The 21,689-nt window shown below is 53.9% G+C and overlaps 1 protein-coding gene across 5 annotated transcripts in view; it reads right to left on the minus strand.

The window, feature by feature from the left end:
* rtcb (RNA 2',3'-cyclic phosphate and 5'-OH ligase) overlaps positions 1 to 21,689 on the minus strand; it is a 56,775-nt gene that overhangs the window by 33,611 nt on the left and 1,475 nt on the right. Inside the window, exons 5-11 of one of the 5 annotated variants that reach the window (XM_071331625.1) lie at positions 20,821 to 20,977; positions 14,781 to 14,901; positions 14,185 to 14,220; positions 11,447 to 11,606; positions 8,943 to 9,118; positions 8,139 to 8,327; positions 255 to 365 (exon numbers count right to left, since the gene is read on the minus strand). In XM_071331625.1, the coding sequence (XP_071187726.1) occupies positions 255 to 365; positions 8,139 to 8,327; positions 8,943 to 9,118; positions 11,447 to 11,606; positions 14,185 to 14,220; positions 14,781 to 14,901; positions 20,821 to 20,977 (950 nt within the window). Of the gene's footprint in view, positions 1 to 254; positions 366 to 8,138; positions 8,328 to 8,942; positions 9,119 to 11,446; positions 11,607 to 14,184; positions 14,221 to 14,346; positions 14,383 to 14,501; positions 14,538 to 14,663; positions 14,700 to 14,744; positions 14,902 to 20,820; positions 20,978 to 21,689 lie in introns of all 5 variants that reach the window. The other 4 variants (XM_071331626.1, XM_071331627.1, XM_071331621.1 and 1 more) reach the window with 4 other exon arrangements.

Genomic DNA, 21,689 nt, shown 5'->3' on the forward strand with positions numbered 1-21,689 from the left:
GACAGGGAGGCGGAGTCAAGCGGCAGGGAGGCGGAGTCAAGCGACAGAGAGGCGGAGTCAAGCGACAGAGAGGCGGAGTCAAGCGACAGAGAGGCGGAGTCAAGCGACAGAGAGGCGGAGTCAAGCGACAGGGAGGTGGAGTCAAGCGACAGGGAGGTGCAGTCAAGCGACAGGGAGGTGCAGTCAAGCGACAGGGAGGTGCAGTAAAGCGACAGGGAGGTGCAGTAAAGCGACAGAGGTGCGGTGAGCCTTACCGCTCCGTGGCAGGTGGTACCGAAGGTCTCCGTCATGCCCTGCTCCGTGCCCGTCAGGACGTAACTGCAGGTGCCCATCGTGCCCCCGATCAACACCGGCTGGCCTGTCAGCTGATTGGACCAGAAACAGGAAGCATCTTAAAAACAGTCTCTGCATCAAAATGGCACCACTTTAGGGCCCTCCCTATATAGGGCACCACTTTAGGGCCCTCCCTATATAGGGCACCACTTTAGGGCCCTCCCTATATAAAATCAAATCAAATCAAATCAAATTTTATTAGTCACATACACATGGTTAGCAGATGTTAATGCGAGTGTAGCGAAATGCTTGTGCTTCTAGTTCCGACAATGCAGTAATAACCAACAGTAATCTAACCTAACAATTCCACACTACTACCTTACACACACACACAAGTGTAAGGGATAAAGAATATGTACATAAAGATATATGGATGAGTGGTGGTACAGAACGGCATGGCAGATGCAGTAGATGGTATAGAGTACGGTATATACATATGAGATGAGTACTGTAGGGTATGTAAACATAAAGTGGCATAGTTTAAAGTGGCTAGTGGTACATGTATTGCATAAAGATGGCAAGATGCAGTAGATGATATAGAGTACAGTATATATACATATGAGATGGGTAATGTAGGGTATGTAAACATTGTATTAAGTGGCATTGCTTAAAGTGGCTAGTGGTACATTTTTACATAATTTCCATCAATTCCCATTTTTAAAGTGGCTGGAGTTGAGTCAGTATGTTGGCAGCGGCCGCTAAATGTTAGTGGTGGCTGTTTAACAGTCTGATGGCCTTGAGATAGAAGCTGTTTTTCAGTCTCTCGGTCCCTGCTTTGATGCACCTGTACTGACCTCGCCTTCTGGATGATAGCGGGGTGAACAGGCAGTGGCTTGGGTGGTTGTTGTCCTTGATGATCTTTATGGCCTTCCTGTGACATCGGGTGGTGTAGGTGTCCTGGAGGGCAGGTAGTTTGCCCCTGGTGATGCGTTCTGCAGACCTCACTACCCTCTGGAGAGCCTTACGGTTGTGGGCGGAGCAGTTGCCGTACCAGGCGGTGATACAGCCCGACAGGATGCTCTCGATTGTGCATCTGTAGAAGTTTGTGAGTGCTTTTGGTGACAAGCCGAATTTCTTCAGCCTCCTGAGGTTGAAGAGGCGCTGCTGCGCCTTCTTCACAACGCTGTCTGTGTGGGTGGACCAGTTCAGTTTGTCCGTGATGTGTACACCGAGGAACTTAAAACTTTCCACCTTCTCCACTACTGACCCGTCGATGTGGATAGGGGGGTGCTCCCTCTGCTGTTTCCTGAAGTCCACAATCATCTCCTTTGTTTTGTTGACGTTGAGTATGAGGTTATTTTCCTGACACCACACTCCGAGGGCCCTCACCTCCTCCCTGTAGGCCGTCTCGTCGTTGTTGGTGATCAAGCCTACCACTGTAGTGTCATCCGCAAACTTGATGATTGAGTTGGAGGCGTGCATGGCCACGCAGTCGTGGGTGAACAGGGAGTACAGGAGAGGGCTCAGAACGCACCCTTGTGGGGCCCCAGTGTTGAGGATCAGCGGGGTGGAGATGTTGTTACCTACCCTCACCACCTGGGGGCGGCCCGTCAGGAAGTCCAGGACCCAGTTGCACAGGGCGGGGTCGAGACCCAGGGTCTCGAGCTTGATGACGAGTTTGGAGGGTACTATGGTGTTAAATGCTGAGCTGTAATCGATGAACAGCATTCTCACATGGGTATTCCTCTTGTCCAGATGGGTTAGGGCAGTGTGCAGTGTGGTTGCGATTGCGTCGTCTGTGGACCTATTGGGTCGGTAAGCAAATTGGAGTGGGTCTAGGGTGTCCGGTAGGGTGGAGGTGATATGGTCCTTGACTAGTCTCTCAAAGCACTTCATGATGACGGAAGTGAGTGCTACGGGGCGGTAGTCGTTTAGCTCAGTTACCTTAGCTTTCTTGGGAACAGGAACAATGGTGGCCCTCTTGAAGCATGTGGGAACAGCAGACTGGGATAAGGATTGATTGAATATGTCCGTAAACACACCAGCCAGCTGGTCTGCGCATGCTCTGAGGACGCGGCTGGGAATGCCGTCTGGGCCTGCAGCCTTGCGAGGGTTAACACGTTTAAATGTTTTACTCACCTCGGCTGCAGTGAAGGAGAGCCCGCAGGTTTTGGTAGGGGGCCGTGTCAGTGGCACTGTATTGTCCTCAAAGCGGGCAAAAAAGTTGTTTAGCCTGTCTGGGAGCAAGACATCCTGGTCCTCGACGGGGCTGGTTTTCTTTTTGTAATCCGTGATTGACTGTAGACCCTGCCACATACCTCTTGTGTCTGAGCTGTTGAATTTCGACTCGATTTTGTCTCTGTACTGAGACTTGGCCTGTTTGATTGCCTTGCGGAGAGAATAGCTACACTGTTTGTATTCGGTCATGCTTCCGGTCACCTTGCCCTGGTTAAAAGCAGTGGTTCGCGCTTTCAGTTTCACGCGAATGCTGCCGTCAATCCACGGTTTCTGGTTTGGGAATGTTTTTATCGTTGCTGTGGGTACGACATCGTCAATGCACTTCCTAATGAACTCGCTCACCGAATCAGCATATTCGTCAATATTGTTGTTGGACGCGATGCGGAACATATTCCAATCTGCGTGATCGAAGCAGTCTTGAAGCGTGGATTCAGATTGGTCGGACCAGCGTTGAACAGACCTGAGCGCGGGAGCTTGTTGTTTGAGTTTTTGTTTGTAGGCTGGAATCAACAAAATGGAGTCGTGGTCAGCTTTTCCGAAAGGGGGGCGGGGGAGGGCCTTATAAGCGTCGCGGAAATTAGTGTAACAATGGTCTAGTGTTTTTCCAGCCCTGGTAGCACAATCGATATGCTGATAGAATTTAGGGAGTTTTGTTTTTAGATTAGCCTTGTTAAAATCCCCAGCTACGATGAATGCAGCCTCAGGGTGTGTGGTTTCCAGTTTACAAAGAGTCAGATAAAGTTCGTTCAGGGCCATCGATGTGTCTGCTTGGGGGGGAATGTATACGGCTGTGATTATGATTGACGAGAATTCCCTTGGTAGATAATGCGGTCGACATTTGATTGTGAGGAGTTCTAGATCAGGTGAACAGAACGACTTGAGTTCTTGTGTGTTGTTATGATGATCACACCACTTCTCGTTAATCATAAGGCATACCCCCCCGCCCCTCTTCTTACCGGAAAGATGTTTGTTTCTGTCGGCGCGATGCATGGAGAAACCAGCTGGCTGCACCGACTCCGTTAGCGTCCCTTGAGTTAGCCATGTTTCCGTGAAGCAGAGCACGTTGCAATCCCTGATGTCTCTCTGGAATGCTACCCGTGCTCGGATTTCATCAACCTTATTGTCAAGAGACTGGACATTGGCGAGTAGTATGCTAGGGAGTGGAGCGCGATGTGCCCGTCTCCGAAGCCTGACCACGAGACCGCCACGTTTTCCCCTTTTTCGGCGACGCACAGGGTCGCCGGCTGGGATCAGATCCATTGTATTGTGTGGAAGGCAAGACACTGGATCCGTTTCGGGAAAGTCATATTCCTGGTAGGAACGATGATGAGTTGACGTTAATCGTATATTCAGTAGTTCCTCCCGACTGTATGTAATGAAACCTAAGATTACCCGGGGTACCGATGTAAGAAATAACACGTAAAAAAACAAAATACTGCATATTTTCCAAGGAACGCGAAGCGAGGCAGCCATCTCTTTCCGGCGCCTGCGCACCACTTTAGGGTGGTGGCACCACTTTAGGGCCCTCCCTATATAGGGCACCACTTTAGGGCCCTCCCTATATAGGGCACCACTTTAGGGCCCTCCCTATATAGGGCACTACTTTAGGGCCAGAGCCACATAGGGCTCAAGGTTAACTATAATATTATAGACTAACTTTATTCTGTATTGATGTTGAGAGGGTGGGGTACCTGGTAGTCTACAGGGATGAGAGGGGGTACCTGGTAGTCTACAGGGATGAGAGGTGGGGTACCTGGTAGTCTACAGGGATGAGAGGGTGGGGTACCTGGTAGTCTACAGGGATGAGAGGGTGGGGTACCTGGTAGTCTACAGGGATGAGAGGGTGGGGTACCTGGTAGTCTACAGGGATGAGAGGGTGGGGTACCTGGTAGTCTACAGGGATGAGAGGGTGGGGTACCTGGTAGTCTACAGGGATGAGAGGGTGGGGTACCTGGTAGTCTACAGGGATGAGAGGGTGGGGTACCTGGTAGTCTACAGGGATGAGAGGGTGGGGTACCTGGTAGTCTACAGGGATGAGAGGGTGGGGTACCTGGTAGTCTACAGGGATGAGAGGGTGGGGTACCTGGTAGTCTACAGGGATGAGAGGGTGGGGTACCTGGTAGTCTACAGGGATGAGAGGGTGGGGTACCTGGTAGTCTACAGGGATGAGAGGGTGGGGTACCTGGTAGTCTACAGGGATGAGAGGGTGGGGTACCTGGTAGTCTACAGGGATGAGAGGGTGGGGTACCTGGTAGTCTACAGGGATGAGAGGGTGGGGTACCTGGTAGTCTACAGGGATGAGAGGGTGGGGTACCTGGTAGTCTACAGGGATGAGAGGGTGGGGTACCTGGTAGTCTACAGGGATGAGAGGGTGGGGTACCTGGTAGTCTACAGGGATGAGAGGGTGGGGTACCTGGTAGTCTACAGGGATGAGAGGGTGGGGTACCTGGTAGTCTACAGGGATGAGAGGGTGGGGTACCTGGTAGTCTACAGGGATGAGAGGGTGGGGTACCTGGTAGTCTACAGGGATGAGAGGGTGGGGTACCTGGTAGTCTACAGGGATGAGAGGGTGGGGTACCTGGTAGTCTACAGGGATGAGAGGGTGGGGTACCTGGTAGTCTACAGGGATGAGAGGGTGGGGTACCTGGTAGTCTACAGGGATGAGAGGGTGGGGTACCTGGTAGTCTACAGGGATGAGAGGGTGGGTGGTACCTGGTAGTCTACGGGGATGAGAGGGTGGGTGGTACCTGGTAGTCTACGGGGATGAGAGGGTGGGTGGTACCTGGTAGTCTACGGGGATGAGAGGGTGGGTGGTACCTGGTAGTCTACGGGGATGAGAGGGTGGGTGGTACCTGGTAGTCTACGGGGATGAGAGGGTGGGTGGTACCTGGTAGTCTACGGGGATGAGAGGGTGGGTGGTACCTGGTAGTCTACGGGGATGAGAGGGTGGGGTACCTGGTAGTCTACGGGGATGAGAGGGTGGGGTACCTGGTAGTCTACGGGGATGAGAGGGTGGGGTACCTGGTAGTCTACGGGGATGAGAGGGGTGTACCTGGTAGTCTACGGGGATGAGAGGGTACCTGGTAGTCTACGGGGATGAGAGGGGGTACCTGGTAGTCTACGGGGATGAGAGGGGGTACCTGGTAGTCTACGGGGATGAGAGGGGGTACCTGGTAGTCTACGGGGATGAGAGGGGGTACCTGGTAGTCTACGGGGATGAGAGGGGGTACCTGGTAGTCTACGGGGATGAGAGGGGTGTGTACCTGGTAGTCTACGGGGATGAGAGGGGTGTGTACCTGGTAGTCTACGGGGATGAGAGGGGTGTGTACCTGGTAGTCTACGGGGATGAGAGGGGTGTGTACCTGGTAGTCTACGGGGATGAGAGGGGTGTGTACCTGGTAGTCTACGGGGATGAGAGGGGTGTGTACCTGGTAGTCTACGGGGATGAGAGGGGGGTACCTGGTAGTCTACAGGGATGAGAGGGGGGTACCTGGTAGTCTACAGGGATGAGAGGGGGGTACCTGGTAGTCTACAGGGATGAGAGGGGGGTACCTGGTAGTCTACGGGGATGAGAGGGGGTACCTGGTAGTCTACGGGGATGAGAGGGGGTACCTGGTAGTCTACGGGGATGAGAGGGGGTACCTGGTAGTCTACGGGGATGAGAGGGGGTACCTGGTAGTCTACGGGGATGAGAGGGGGTACCTGGTAGTCTACGGGGATGAGAGGGGGTACCTGGTAGTCTACGGGGATGAGAGGGGGTACCTGGTAGTCTACGGGGATGAGAGGGGGTACCTGGTAGTCTACGGGGATGAGAGGGGGTACCTGGTAGTCTACGGGGATGAGAGGGGGTACCTGGTAGTCTACGGGGATGAGAGGGGGTACCTGGTAGTCTACGGGGATGAGAGGGGGTACCTGGTAGTCTACAGGGATGAGAGGGGGTACCTGGTAGTCTACAGGGATGAGAGGGGGTACCTGGTAGTCTACAGGGATGAGAGGGGGGTACCTGGTAGTCTACAGGGATGAGAGGGGGGTACCTGGTAGTCTACAGGGATGAGAGGGGGGTACCTGGTAGTCTACAGGGATGAGAGGGGGGTACCTGGTAGTCTACAGGGATGAGAGGGGGTACCTGGTAGTCTACAGGGATGAGAGGGGGTACCTGGTAGTCTACAGGGATGAGAGGGGGGTACCTGGTAGTCTACAGGGATGAGAAGGGGGTACCTGGTAGTCTACAGGGATGAGAAGGTGGTACCTGGTAGTCTACAGGGATGAGAGGGTGGTACCTGGTAGTCTACAGGGATGAGAGGGGGGTACCTGGTAGTCTACGGGGATGAGAGGGTGGGTGGTACCTGGTAGTCTACGGGGATGAGAGGGTGGGGTACCTGGTAGTCTACGGGGATGAGAGGGTGGGGTACCTGGTAGTCTACGGGGATGAGAGGGTGGGTGGTACCTGGTAGTCTACGGGGATGAGAGGGTGGGTGGTACCTGGTAGTCTACAGGGATGAGAGGGTGGGGTACCTGGTAGTCTACGGGGATGAGAGGGTGGGTGGTACCTGGTAGTCTACGGGGATGAGAGGGTGGGGTACCTGGTAGTCTACGGGGATGAGAGGGGGGTACCTGGTAGTCTACAGGGATGAGAGGGGGGTACCTGGTAGTCTACAGGGATGAGAGGGGGTACCTGGTAGTCTACAGGGATGAGAGGGGGTACCTGGTAGTCTACAGGGATGAGAGGGGGTACCTGGTAGTCTACAGGGATGAGAGGGGGTACCTGGTAGTCTACAGGGATGAGAGGGTGGGTGGTACCTGGTAGTCTACAGGGATGAGAGGGGGTACCTGGTAGTCTACAGGGATGAGAGGGGGTACCTGGTAGTCTACGGGGATGAGAGGGGGTACCTGGTAGTCTACGGGGATGAGAGGGGGTACCTGGTAGTCTACGGGGATGAGAGGGGGGTACCTGGTAGTCTACAGGGATGAGAGGGGGGTACCTGGTAGTCTACAGGGATGAGAGGGGGTACCTGGTAGTCTACAGGGATGAGAGGGGGTACCTGGTAGTCTACAGGGATGAGAGGGGGTACCTGGTAGTCTACAGGGATGAGAGGGGGTACCTGGTAGTCTACAGGGATGAGAGGTGGTACCTGGTAGTCTACAGGGATGAGAGGGTGGGTGGTACCTGGTAGTCTACAGGGATGAGAGGGGGTACCTGGTAGTCTACAGGGATGAGAGGGGGTACCTGGTAGTCTACGGGGATGAGAGGGGGTACCTGGTAGTCTACGGGGATGAGAGGGGGTACCTGGTAGTCTACGGGGATGAGGATGGGGTACCTGGTAGTCTACAGGGATGAGAGGGGGTACCTGGTAGTCTACAGGGATGAGAGGGGGTACCTGGTAGTCTACAGGGATGAGAGGGGGTACCTGGTAGTCTACAGGGATGAGAGGGGGTACCTGGTAGTCTACAGGGATGAGAGGGTGGGGTACCTGGTAGTCTACAGGGATGAGAGGGTGGGGTACCTGGTAGTCTACAGGGATGAGAGGGGGTACCTGGTAGTCTACAGGGATGAGAGGGGGTACCTGGTAGTCTACAGGGATGAGAGGGTGGGGTACCTGGTAGTCTACAGGGATGAGAGGGGGTACCTGGTAGTCTACGGGGATGAGGGGGTGGTGTGGAGGGAAGGCCCGGGTGGATCCCTTGCGATGCAGCAGCAGAGTCTTCTGTTTCCCATCTACCATGTGTTCCTCCACCTTGGCGATGTTATGAGACACGTCATAGATCACATGCATGTCCAAGTCATCAGGAGTGGTGGTGAACACCTTGGCAAACGCCTGGAGGAGACAGAGACACGGAGAAGTCACACTGAGGGGAAACACAGAGACACGGAGAAGTCACACCGAGGGGAACACAGAGACACGGAGAAGTCACGCCGAGGGGAACACAGAGACACGGAGAAGTCACGCCGAGGGGAACACAGAGACACGGAGAAGTCACGCCGAGGGGAACACAGAGACACGGAGAAGTCACGCCGAGGGGAACACAGAGACACGGAGAAGTCACGCCGAGGGGAACACAGAGACACGGAGAAGTCACGCCGAGGGGAACACAGAGACACGGAGAAGTCACGCCGAGGGGAACACAGAGACACGGAGAAGTCACGCCGAGGGGAACACAGAGACACGGAGAAGTCACGCCGAGGGGAACACAGAGACACGGAGAAGTCACACTGAGAAGTTACCCGTCTCAGGGGCGGTCAGTTACCCGTCTCAGGGGCGGTCAGTTACCCGTCTCAAGGGGCGATCAGTTACCCGTCTCAGGGGCGGTCAGTTACCCGTCTCAGGGGCGGTCAGTTACCCGTCTCAGGGGCGGTCAGTTACCCGTCTCAGGGGCGGTCAGTTACCCGTCTCAGGGGCGGTCAGTTACCCGTCTCAGGGGCGGTCAGTTACCTGTCGTGTGAGGAAGGTCATAGAGGAACGGTTGACCCAGGCATAGTTGCCGGCGGCGGCCATTCCTTTCAGGTAGTCCTGTCCCTCCTCTGAAAAGATCCGAGCGCACGCCAGCTGACGATCGTTCACCTGGATCTTGTCTCGCTTCATCGCCTTCTCCATGGCAACCAGGGCATCTACCAGAATACATACAGAACAAATCAAAAGTTAGGACACCTAATTATTCAAGGGTTTTTCTTCAGTGCCGTCAGGAAGTATACAGACTGACTTTTTCCACATTTGTTATGTTACAGCATTATTCTAAAATGGATTAAATTGTCCCCCCCCCCTCAATCTGCACACAATGCCCCATAATGACCAAGTAAAAAGGTTTTTGCTAATTTATAAAAAAACTGATATCACATTTACATAAGTACTCAGACCCTTAACTCAGTACTTTGTTGAAGCACATTTGGCAGTGATTACAGCCTTGAGTCTTCTTGGGTATGACGCTACAAGCTTGGCACACCTGTATTTGGGGAGTTTCTCCCATTCTTCTCTGCAGATCCTCTCAAGCTCTGTCAGGTTGGATGGGGAGCGTCGCTGCACAGCTATTTTCATGTCTCTCCAGAGATGTTCGATCGGGTTCAAGTCCAGGCTCTGGCTGGGACACTCAAGGACATTCAGAGACTTGTTCCTGAAGCCACTCCTGCGTTGTCTTGGCTGTGTGCTTAGGGTCGTTGTCCTGTTGGAAGGTGAACCTTTGCCCCCCCCAGTCTGAGCGTCCTGAACGCTCTGGAGCAGGTTTTCATCAAGTATCTCTCTGTACTTTACAACGTTCATCTTCCCTTGATCCTGACTAGTCTCCCAGTCCATGTAGCTGAAAAACACCCCCACAGCATGATGCTGCCACCACCATGCTTCACCGTAGGGATGCTGCCACCACCATGCTTCACCATAGGGATGGTGCCACCACCATGCTTCACCGTAGGGATGGTGCCACCACCATGCTTCACCGTAGGGATGGTGCCACCACCATGCTTCACCGTAGGGATGGTGCCACCACCATGCTTCACCGTAGGGATGCTGCCACCACCATGCTTCACCGTAGGGATGGTGCCACCACCATGCTTCACCGTAGGGATGGTGCCGCCACCATGCTTCACCGTAGGGATGCTGCCGCCACCATGCTTCACCGTAGGGATGGTGCCACCACCATGCTTCACCGTAGGGATGCTGCCACCACCATGCTTCACCGTAGGGATGGTGCCACCACCATGCTTCACCGTAGGGATGGTGCCACCACCATGCTTCACCGTAGGGATGCTGCCACCACCATGCTTCACCGTAGGGATGGTGCCACCACCATGCTTCACCGTAGGGATGCTGCCACCACCATGCTTCACCGTAGGGATGGTGCCACCACCATGCTTCACCGTAGGGATGCTGCCACCACCATGCTTCACCGTAGGGATGGTGCCACCACCATGCTTCACCGTAGGGATGGTGCCAGGTTTCCTCCAGACGTTACGCTTGGCAATCAGGCCAAAGAGAATCTTGTTTCTCATGGTCTGAGAGTCTTTAGGTGACTTTTGGCAAACTCCCAGCGGGTTGTCATGTGCCTTTTACTGAGGAGTGGCTTACGTCTGGCCACTCTACCATAAAGGCCTGATTAGTGGAGTGCTGCAGAGATGCTTGTCCTTCTGGAAGGTTCTCCAATCTCCACAGAGGAACTCTGGAGCTCTGTCATTGTGTTCTTGGTCACCTCCCAGACCAAGGCCCTTCTCCCCTGATTGTTCAGTTTGGCCGGGCGGCCATCTCTAGGAAGAGTCTTGGTGGTTCCAAACTTCTTCCATCTAAGAAAGATGGAGGCCACTGTGTTCTTGGGGACCTTCAATGCTACAGAAATGTTTTGGTACCCTTCCCCAGATCTGTGCCTCGACACAATCCTGTCTCGGAGCTCTACGGACAATTCCTTCGACCTCATGGCTTGGTTTTTGCTCTGACATCCACTGTCAACTGTGGGACCTTATATAGACAGGTGTGTGCCTTTACAAATCATGTCCAATCATTTAAAATTTATGACAGCTGGACTCCAAGTTGTAGAAACATCAAGGATGATCAAAGGAAACACCTGAGCTCATAGCCAAAGGTCTGAATACTTATGTAAGGTATCGGTTTTTTGTTTGTAATAAATATGCCAACATTTCTAATAAACCGTTTTCACTAAAGGGGTTGTGTGTAGATTGAGAATTTGTATATATTTAATCCATTTTAGAAAGCTGTAACGTAACAGCCTTATTATAAAATGTATCTATAATTTCCCCCCCTAAATGTATATTTGTACCTTTATTTAACCAGGTAAGTCATTGAAAACACATCATTTACAACAACAACCTGAACAAGGTAAGAAGCAATACACCGTGCAGCAACGCAGACCAGTGGCCTCGTTACAGACAATTCTTTAAAATGAAACGAAACAGAAAAATGCATATTTCCAACATGGGTAGAGAGAGCAGTCCTACCTGTAGCCACCTGGTGGCCCAGCCCCCTGCTGCCACTGTGGATCATCACACACACCTGGCCCTTGTGGTCGATGCCCATCTTCTTAGCAGCATAGTCATTATAGATCTCATCCACCACCTGGATCTCTGCATAGTGGTTCCCTGCTCCCAGAGTACCCAGCTGGAACAATACCATATAGCATGGAATAAGTCATTATAGATCTCTGCCCCCAGACTACCCAGCTGGAACAATACCATAGCATGGAATAAGGATAGGTCATTATAGATCTCTGCATAGTGGTTCCCTGCTCCCAGTTGGAATTACAGTAGAGCCCTATGGGTCCTGGTCAACAGTAGAGCTCTATAGGTCCTGGTCAACAGTAGAGCTCTATGGGTACTGGTGAACAGTAGAACCCTGTGGGTCCTGGTGAACAGTAGAGCCCTGTGGGTCCTGGTGAACAGTAGAGCCCTGTGGGTCCTGGTGAACAGTAGAGCCCTGTGGGTCCTGGTCAACAGTAGAGCTCTATAGGTCCTGGTCAACAGTAGAGCTCTATGGGTACTGGTCAACAGTAGAGCCCTGTGGGTCCTGGTGAACAGTAGAGCCCTGTGGGTCCTGGTGAACAGTAGAGCCCTGTGGGTCCTGGTCAACAGTAGAGCCCTGTGGGTCCTGGTCAACAGTAGAGCCCTGTGGGTCCTGGTCAACAGTAGAGCCCTATGGGTCCTGGTCAACAGTAGAGCCCTGTGGGTCCTGGTCAACAGTAGAGCCCTGTGGGTCCTGGTCAACAGTAGAGCCCTGTGGGTCCTGGTCAACAGTAGAGCCCTGTGGGTCCTGGTCAACAGTAGAGCCCTGTGGGTCCTGGTCAACAGTAGAGCCCTGTGGATCCTGGTCAACAGTAGAGCCCTATGGGTCCTGGTCAACAGTAGAGCCCTGTGGATCCTGGTCAACAGTAGAGCCCTGTGGGTCCTGGTCAACAGTAGAGCCCTGTGGGTCCTGGTCAACAGTAGAGCCCTATGGGTCCTGGTCAACAGTAGAGCCCTATGGGTCCTGGTCAACAGTAGAGCTCTGTGGGTCCTGGTCAACAGTAGAGCCCTGTGGGTCCTGGTCAACAGTAGAGCCCTATGGGTCCTGGTCAACAGTAGAGCCCTATAGGTCCTGGTCAACAGTAGAGCCCTGTGGGACCTGGTCAACAGTAGAGCCCTATGGGTCCTGGTCAACAGTAGAGCTCTATAGGTCCTGGTCAACAGTAGAGCCCTATGGGTCCTGGTCAACAGTAGAGTCATATGGGCCCTGGTCAACAGTAGAGCCCTATGGATCCTGGTCAACAGTAAAGCCCTATATGTCCTGGTCAACAGTAGAGCCCTGTGGGTCCTGGTCAACAGTAGAGCCCTGTGGGACCTGGTCAACAGTAGAGCCCTGTGGGTTCTGGTCAACAGTAGAGCCCTGTGGGTCCTGGTCAACAGTAGAGCCCTGTGGGTCCTGGTCAACAGTAGAGCCCTGTGGGTCCTGGTCAACAGTAGAGCCCTGTGGGTCCTGGTCAACAGTAGAGCCCTGTGGGTCCTGGTCAACAGTAGAGCTCTATGGGACCTGGTCAACAGTAGAGCTCTATGGGTCCTGGTCAACAGTAGAGCCCTGTGGGTCCTGGTCAACAGTAGAGCCCTATGGGTCCTGGTCAACAGTAGAGCCCTGTGGGTCCTGGTCAACAGTAGAGCCCTGTGGGTCCTGGTCAACAGTAGAGCCCTATGGGTCCTGGTCAACAGTAGAGCCCTATGGGTTCTGGTCAACAGTAGAGCCCTATGGGTTCTGGTCAACAGTAGAGCCCTGTGGGTCCTGGTGAACAGTAGAGCCCTGTGGATCCTGGTCAACAGTAGAGCCCTATGGGTCCTGGTCAACAGTAGAGCCCTGTGGGTCCTGGTCAACAGTAGAGCCCTGTGGGTCCTGGTCAACAGTAGAGCCCTGTGGGTCCTGGTCAACAGTAGAGCCCTATGGGTCCTGGTCAACAGTAGAGCTCTGTGGGTCTTGGTCAACAGTAGAGCCATATGGGTCCTGGTCAACAGTAGAGCCCTATGGGTCCTGGTCAACAGTAGAGCCCTATAGGTCCTGGTCAACAGTAGAGCCCTGTGGGACCTGGTCAACAGTAGAGCCCTATGGGTCCTGGTCAACAGTAGAGCTCTATAGGTCCTGGTCAACAGTAGAGCCCTATGGGTCCTGGTCAACAGTAGAGTCATATGGGTCCTGGTCAACAGTAGAGCCCTATGGATCCTGGTCAACAGTAAAGCCCTATATGTCCTGGTCAACAGTAGAGCCCTGTGGGTCCTGGTCAACAGTAGAGCCCTGTGGGACCTGGTCAACAGTAGAGCCCTGTGGGTTCTGGTCAACAGTAGAGCCCTATAGGTCCTGGTCAACAGTAGAGCTCTATGGGTCCTGGTCAACAGTAGAGCTCTATGGGTCCTGGTCAACAGTAGAGCTCTATGGGTCCTGGTCAACAGTAGAGCCCTATGGGTCCTGGTCAACAGTAGAGCCCTGTGGGACCTGGTCAACAGTAGAGCTCTATGGGTCCTGGTCAACAGTAGAGCTCTATGGGTCCTGGTCAACAGTAGAGCCCTATAGGTCCTGGTCAACAGTAGAGCCCTATGGGTCCTGGTCAACAGTAGAGCCCTATAGGTCCTGGTCAACAGTAGAGCCCTATGGGTCCTGGTCAACAGTAGGAATAGGGTGCCACTTGGACTCAGTAAGGGATCAGGTTAGGGAGGGGTGTTACCTGAGGCAGGCCTCTCTTCTTGGCCTTGGAGGAGACCTTGTTGGGGGTCAGGGGTCAGGGTTAGTTAGGGAGGGGTGTTACCTGAGGCAGGCCTCTCTTCTTGGCCTTGGAGGAGACCTTGTTGGGGGTCAGGGGTCAGGGTTAGTTAGGGAGGGGTGTTACCTGAGGCAGGCCTCTCTTCTTGGCCTTGGAGGAGACCTTGTTGGGGGTCAGGGGTCAGGGTTAGTTAGGGAGGGGTGTTACCTGAGGCAGGCCTCTCTTCTTGGCCTTGGAGGAGACCTCGTTGGGGGTCAGGGTTAGTTAGTGAGGGGTGTTACCTGAGGCAGGCCTCTCTTCTTGGCCTTGGAGGAGACCTCGTTGGGGGTCAGGGGTCAGGGTTAGTTAGGGAGGGGTGTTACCTGAGCCAGGCCTCTCTTCTTGGCCTTGGAGGAGACCTCGTTGGGGGTCAGGGGTCAGGGTTAGTTAGGGAGTGGTGTTACCTGAGGCAGGCCTCTCTTCTTGGCCTTGGAGGAGACCTCGTTGGGGGTCAGGGGTCAGGGTTAGTTAGGGAGTGGTGTTACCTGAGGCAGGCCCCTCTTCTTGGCCTTGGAGGAGACCTTGTTGGGGTCGGCCTGCAGCATCCTGCCATACTCCTCACAGTGCTCCTTATCCTCTGCCCAGGCATAGCCTTCTCTCAGGGACCAGTCCACTCCCATCTCTAGAGCCTCCTCTAGGTCCCTGTAACAGACACCAGGTTATCAGTCTAGACAGCCTTCTCTCAGGGACCAGTCCCCTCCCATCTCTAGAGCCTCCTCTAGGTCCCTGTAACAGACACCAGGGTAGTGGTGTAGTGGTGCCTACAGACAGCAGGGTAGTGGTGTAGTGGTGCCTGCAGACAGCAGGGTAGTGGTGTAGTGGTGCCTGCAGACAGCAGGGTAGTGGTGTAGTGGTGCCTGCAGACAGCAGGGTAGTGGTGTAGTGGTGCCTGCAGACAGCAGGGTAGTGGTGTAGTGGTGCCTGCAGACAGCAGGGTAGTGGTGTAGTGGTGCCTGCAGACAGCAGGGTAGTGGTGTAGTGGTGCCTGCAGACAGCAGGGTAGTGGTGTAGTGGTGCCTATAGACAGCAGGGTAGTGGTGTAGTGGTGCCTATAGACAGCAGGGTAGTGGTGCCTATAGACAGCAGGGTAGTGGTGTAGTGGTGCCTATAGACAGCAGGGTAGTGGTGTAGTGGTGCCTATAGACAGCAGGGTAGTGGTGTAGTGGTGCCTGCAGACAGCAGGGTAGTGGTGTAGTGGTGTCTATAGACAGCAGGGTAGTGGTGTAGTGGTGCCTATAGACAGCAGAGTAGTGGTGTAGTGGTGCCTGCAGACAGCAGGGTAGTGGTGTAGTGGTGTCTATAGACAGCAGGGTAGTGGTGTAGTGGTGCCTATAGACAGCAGGGTAGTGGTGTAGTGGTGCCTATAGACAGCAGGGTAGTGGTGTAGTGGTGCCTGCAGACAGCAGGGTAGTGGTGTAGTGGTGTCTATAGACAGCAGGGTAGTGGTGTAGTGGTGCCTATAGACAGCAGGGTAGTGGTGCCTATAGACAGCAGGGTAGTGGTGTAGTGGTGCCTATAGACAGCAGGGTAGTGGTGTAGTGGTGCCTATAGACAGCAGGGTAGTGGTGTCTGTAGACAGCAGGGTAGTGGTGTAGTGGTGCCTACAGACAGCAGGGTAGTGGTGTAGTGGTGTAGTGGTGCCTGTAGACAGCAGGGTAGTGGTGTAGTGGTGCCTATAGACAGCAGGGTAGTGGTGCCTATAGACAGCAGGGTAGTGGTGTAGTGGTGCCTATAGACAGCAGGGTGGTGGTGTAGTGGTGCCTATAGACAGCAGGGTAGTGGTGTAGTGGTGTAGTGGTGCCTGCAGACAGCAGGGTAGTGGTGCCTATAGACAGCAGGGTAGTGGTGTAGTGGTGCCTATAGACAGCAGGGTAGTGGTGCCTGCAGACAGCAGGGTAGTGGTGTAGTGGTGCCTGTAGACAGCAGGGTAGTGGTGTAGTGGTGCCTACAGACAGCAGGGTAGTGGTGTAGTGGTGCCTGTAGACAGCAGGGTAGTGGTGTAGTGGTGCCTGTAGACAGCAGGGTAGTGGTGTAGTGGTGCCTATAGACAGCAGGGTAGTGGTGTAGTGGTGCCTACAGACAGCAGGGTAGTGGTGTAGTGGTGCCTATAGACAGCAGGGTAGTGGTGTAGTGGTGCCTGCAGACAGCAGGGTAGTGGTGTAGTGGTGCCTATAGACAGCAGGGTAGTGGTGTAGTGGTGCCTATAGACAGCAGGGTAGTGGTGTAGTGGTGCCTGTAGACAGCAGGGTAGTGGTGTAGTGGTGCCTATAGACAGCAGGGTAGTGGTGTAGTGGTGTCTACAGACAGCAGGGTAGTGGTGTAGTGGTGCCTGTAGACAGCAGGGTAGTGGTGTAGTGGTGCCTATAGACAGCAGGGTAGTGGTGCCTATAGACAGCAGGGTAGTGGTGTAGTGGTGCCTGTAGACAGCAGGGTAGTGGTGTAGTGGTGCCTATAGACAGCAGGGTAGTGGTGTAGTGGTGCCTATAGACAGCAGGGTAGTGGTGCCTATAGACAGCAGGGTAGTGGTGTAGTGGTGCCTGTAGACAGCAGGGTAGTGGTGTAGTGGTGCCTATAGACAGCAGGGTAGTGGTGTAGTGGTGCCTGCAGACAGCAGGGTAGTGGTGCCTATAGACAGCAGGGTAGTGGTGCCTATAGACAGCAGGGTAGTGGTGTAGTGGTGCCTGCAGACAGCAGGGTAGTGGTGCCTATAGACAGCAGGGTAGTGGTGTAGTGGTGCCTGTAGACAGCAGGGTAGTGGTGTAGTGGTGCCTATAGACAGCAGGGTAGTGGTGTAGTGGTGCCTGCAGACAGCAGGGTAGTGGTGCCTATAGACAGCAGGGTAGTGGTGCCTATAGACAGCAGGGTAGTGGTGTAGTGGTGTCTATAGACAGCAGGGTAGTGGTGTAGTGGTGCCTATAGACAGCAGGGTAGTGGTGTCTATAGACAGCAGGGTAGTGGTGCCTATAGACAGCAGGGTAGTGGTGTAGTGGTGCCTGCAGACAGCGGTGTAGTGGTGCCTATAGACAGCAGGGTAGTGGTGCCTACAGACAGCAGGGTAGTGGTATAGTGGTGCCTATAGACAGCAGGGTAGTGGTGCCTATAGACAGCAGGGTAGTGGTATAGTGGTGTCTGTAGACAGCAGGGTAGTGGTGTAGTGGTGCTTATAGACAGCAGGGTAGTGGTGTAGTGGTGCCTATAGACAGCAGGGTAGTGGTGTAGTGGTGCCTATAGACAGCAGGGTAGTGGTGCCTATAGACAGCAGGGTAGTGGTGCCTATAGACAGCAGGGTAGTGGTGTAGTGGTGCCTATAGACAGCAGGGTAGTGGTGTAGTGGTGCCTGCAGACAGCAGGGTAGTGGTGTAGTGGTGCCTATAGACAACAGGGTAGTGGTGTAGTGGTGTCTATAGACAGCAGGGTAGTGGTGTAGTGGTGCCTATAGACAGCAGGGTAGTGGTGTAGTGGTGCCTGCAGACAGCAGGGTAGTGGTGTAGTGGTGCCTACAGACAGCAGGGTAGTGGTATAGTGGTGCCTATAGACAGCAGGGTAGTGGTATAGTGGTGTCTGTAGACAGCAGGGTAGTGGTGCCTACAGACAGCAGGGTAGTGGTATAGTGGTGCCTATAGACAGCAGGGTAGTGGTATAGTGGTGTCTGTAGACAGCAGGGTAGTGGTGTAGTGGTGCCTATAGACAGCAGGGTAGTGGTGTAGTGGTGCCTATAGACAGCAGGGTAGTGGTGTAGTGGTGTCTACAGACAGCAGGGTAGTGGTGCCTATAGACAGCAGGGTAGTGGTGTAGTGGTGCCTATAGACAGCAGGGTAGTGGTGTAGTGGTGCCTATAGACAGCAGGGTAGTGGTGTAGTGGTGTAGTGGTGCCTGCAGACAGCAGGGTAGTGGTGCCTATAGACAGCAGGGTAGTGGTGCCTATAGACAGCAGGGTAGTGGTGCCTATAGACAGCAGGGTAGTGGTGCCTACAGACAGCAGGGTAGTGGTGTAGTGGTGCCTACAGACAGCAGGGTAGTGGTGCCTATAGACAGCAGAGTAGTGGTGTAGTGGTGCCTATAGACAGCAGGGTAGTGGTGTAGTGGTGCCTACAGACAACAGGGTAGTGGTGTAGTGGTGCCTATAGACAGCAGGGTAGTGGTGTAGTGGTGTCTACAGACAGCAGGGTAGTGGTGCCTATAGACAGCAGGGTAGTGGTGTAGTGGTGCCTATAGACAGCAGGGTAGTGGTGTAGTGGTGCCTATAGACAGCAGGGTAGTGGTGTAGTGGTGTAGTGGTGCCTGCAGACAGCAGGGTAGTGGTGCCTATAGACAGCAGGGTAGTGGTGCCTATAGACAGCAGGGTAGTGGTGCCTACAGACAGCAGGGTAGTGGTGTAGTGGTGCCTACAGACAGCAGGGTAGTGGTGCCTACAGACAGCAGGGTAGTGGTGCCTATAGACAGCAGGGTAGTGGTGCCTATAGACCGCAGGGTAGTGGTGTAGTGGTGCCTATAGACAGCAGGGTAGTGGTGCCTGTAGACAGCAGGGTAGTGGTGTAGTGGTGCCTATAGACAGCAGGGTAGTGGTGTAGTGGTGCCTATAGACAGCAGGGTAGTGGTGCCTATAGACAGCAGGGTAGTGGTGTAGTGGTGCCTGCAGACAGCAGGGTAGTGGTGGTGGTACCTATAGACAGCAGGGTAGTGGTGCCTATAGACAGCAGGGTAGTGGTGTAGTGGTGCCTATAGACAGCAGGGTAGTGGTGCCTATAGACAGCAGGGTAGTGGTGTAGTGGTGCCTGTAGACAGCAGGGTAGTGGTGCCTATAGACAGCAGGGTAGTGGTGTAGTGGTGCCTATAGACAGCAGGGTAGTGGTGCCTGCAGACAGCAGGGTAGTGGTGTAGTGGTGCCTATAGACAGCAGGGTAGTGGTGTAGTGGTGCCTATAGACAGCAGGGTAGTGGTGTAGTGGTGCCTATAGACAGCAGGGTAGTGGTGCCTATAGACAGCAGGGTAGTGGTGTAGTGGTGCCTATAGACAGCAGGGTAGTGGTGTAGTGGTGCCTATAGACAGCAGGGTAGTGGTGTAGTGGTGTAGTGGTGCCTGCAGACATCAGGGTAGTGGTGCCTATAGACAGCAGGGTAGTGGTGCCTATAGACAGCAGGGTAGTGGTGCCTATAGACAGCAGGGTAGTGGTGCCTACAGACAGCAGGGTAGTGGTGTAGTGGTGCCTACAGACAGCAGGGTAGTGGTGCCTATAGACAGCAGGGTAGTGGTGTAGTGGTGCCTATAGACAGCAGGGTAGTGGTGTAGTGGTGCCTACAGACAACAGGGTAGTGGTGTAGTGGTGCCTATAGACAGCAGGGTAGTGGTGTAGTGGTGTCTACAGACAGCAGGGTAGTGGTGCCTATAGACAGCAGGGTAGTGGTGTAGTGGTGCCTATAGACAGCAGGGTAGTGGTGTAGTGGTGCCTATAGACAGCAGGGTAGTGGTGTAGTGGTGTAGTGGTGCCTGCAGACAGCAGGGTAGTGGTGCCTATAGACAGCAGGGTAGTGGTGCCTACAGACAGCAGGGTAGTGGTGTAGTGGTGCCTAGACAGCAGGGTAGTGGTGCCTACAGACAGCAGGGTAGTGGTGCCTATAGACAGCAGGGTAGTGGTGCCTATAGACAGCAGGGTAGTGGTGTAGTGGTGCCTATAGACAGCAGGGTAGTGGTGCCTGTAGACAGCAGGGTAGTGGTGTAGTGGTGCCTATAGACAGCAGGGTAGTGGTGTAGTGGTGCCTATAGACAGCAGGGTAGTGGTGCCTATAGACAGCAGGGTAGTGGTGTAGTGGTGCCTGCAGACAGCAGGGTAGTGGTGTAGTGGTACCTATAGACAGCAGGGTAGTGGTGCCTATAGACAGCAGGGTAGTGGTGTAGTGGTGCCTATAGACAGCAGGGTAGTGGTGCCTATAGACAGCAGGGTAGTGGTGCCTGTAGACAGCAGGGTAGTGGTGCCTATAGACAGCAGGGTAGTGGTGTAGTGGTGCCTATAGACAGCAGGGTAGTGGTGCCTGCAGACAGCAGGGTAGTGGTGTAGTGGTGCCTATAGACAGCAGGGTAGTGGTGTAGTGGTGCCTATAGACAGCAGGGTAGTGGTGTAGTGGTGCCTATAGACAGCAGGGTAGTGGTGCCTATAGACAGCAGGGTAGTGCTGTAGTGGTGCCTATAGACAGCAGGGTAGTGGTGCCTGTAGACAGCAGGGTAGTTGTGTAGTGGTGCCTATAGACAGCAGGGTAGTGGTGTAGTGGTGCCTATAGACAGCAGGGTAGTGGTGTAGTGGTGTAGTGGTGCCTGCAGACAGCAGGGTAGTGGTGCCTATAGACAGCAGGGTAGTGGTGTAGTGGTGTCTATAGACAGCAGGGTAGTGGTGCCTATAGACAGCAGGGTAATGGTGTAGTGGTGCCTACAGACAGCAGGGTAGTGGTGCCTATAGACAGCAGGGTAGTGGTGCCTACAGACAGCAGGGTAGTGGTGTAGTGGTGCCTATAGACAGCAGGGTAGTGGTGTCTATAGACAGCAGGGTAGTGGTGTAGTGGTGCTTACTTGGCGGTCATGGGGATGACTCCCTTGGAGCCGACTCCGACAGGGATGTGGTCGAACAGGGCCTGAGCCAGCTGCTCCTTGACAGGCTGGACGTCTCCCTCGTCTAGGTTGGTCCTTAGTAGACGCACTCCACAGTTAATGTCAAAGCCCACACCACCTATCTCACACACACACACACACACACACACACACACACAACCAGTTAATGTCAAAACCCACATCAGAGATAGACAGGACAGCCTGTTGGACTGTGTTTATCCTCTGTACCTACGACACCAGAGATAGACAGGACAGCCTGTTGGACTGTGTTTATCCTCTGTACCTATGACACCAGAGATAGACAGGACAGCCTGTTGGACTGTGTTTATCCTCTGTACCTATGACACCAGAGATAGACAGGACAGCCTGTTGGACTGTGTGTATCCTCTGTACCTACGACACCAGAGATAGACAGGACAGCCTGTTGGACTGTGTTTATCCTCTGTACCTGGGGATACGACACCAGAGATAGACAGGACAGCCTGTTGGACTGTGTTTATCCTCTGTACCTACGACACCAGAGACAGACAGGACAGCCTGTTGGACTGTGTTTATCCTCTGTACCTGGGGATACGACACCAGAGACAGACAGGACAGCCTGTTGGACTGTGTTTATCCTCTGTACCTACGACACCAGAGATAGACAGGACAGCCTGTTGGACTGTGTGTATCCTCTGTACCTGGGGATACGACACCAGAGATAGACAGGACAGCCTGTTGGACTGTGTGTATCCTCTGTACCTACGACACCAGAGATAAACAGGACAGCCTGCTGGACTGTGTGTATCCTCTGTACCTGGGGATACGACACCAGAGATAGACAGGACAGC

This window comes from Salvelinus alpinus, chromosome 11 (genome assembly GCF_045679555.1).
Source record: "Salvelinus alpinus chromosome 11, SLU_Salpinus.1, whole genome shotgun sequence".
In the NCBI taxonomy this organism is placed as follows: Eukaryota; Metazoa; Chordata; class Actinopteri; order Salmoniformes; family Salmonidae; genus Salvelinus; species Salvelinus alpinus.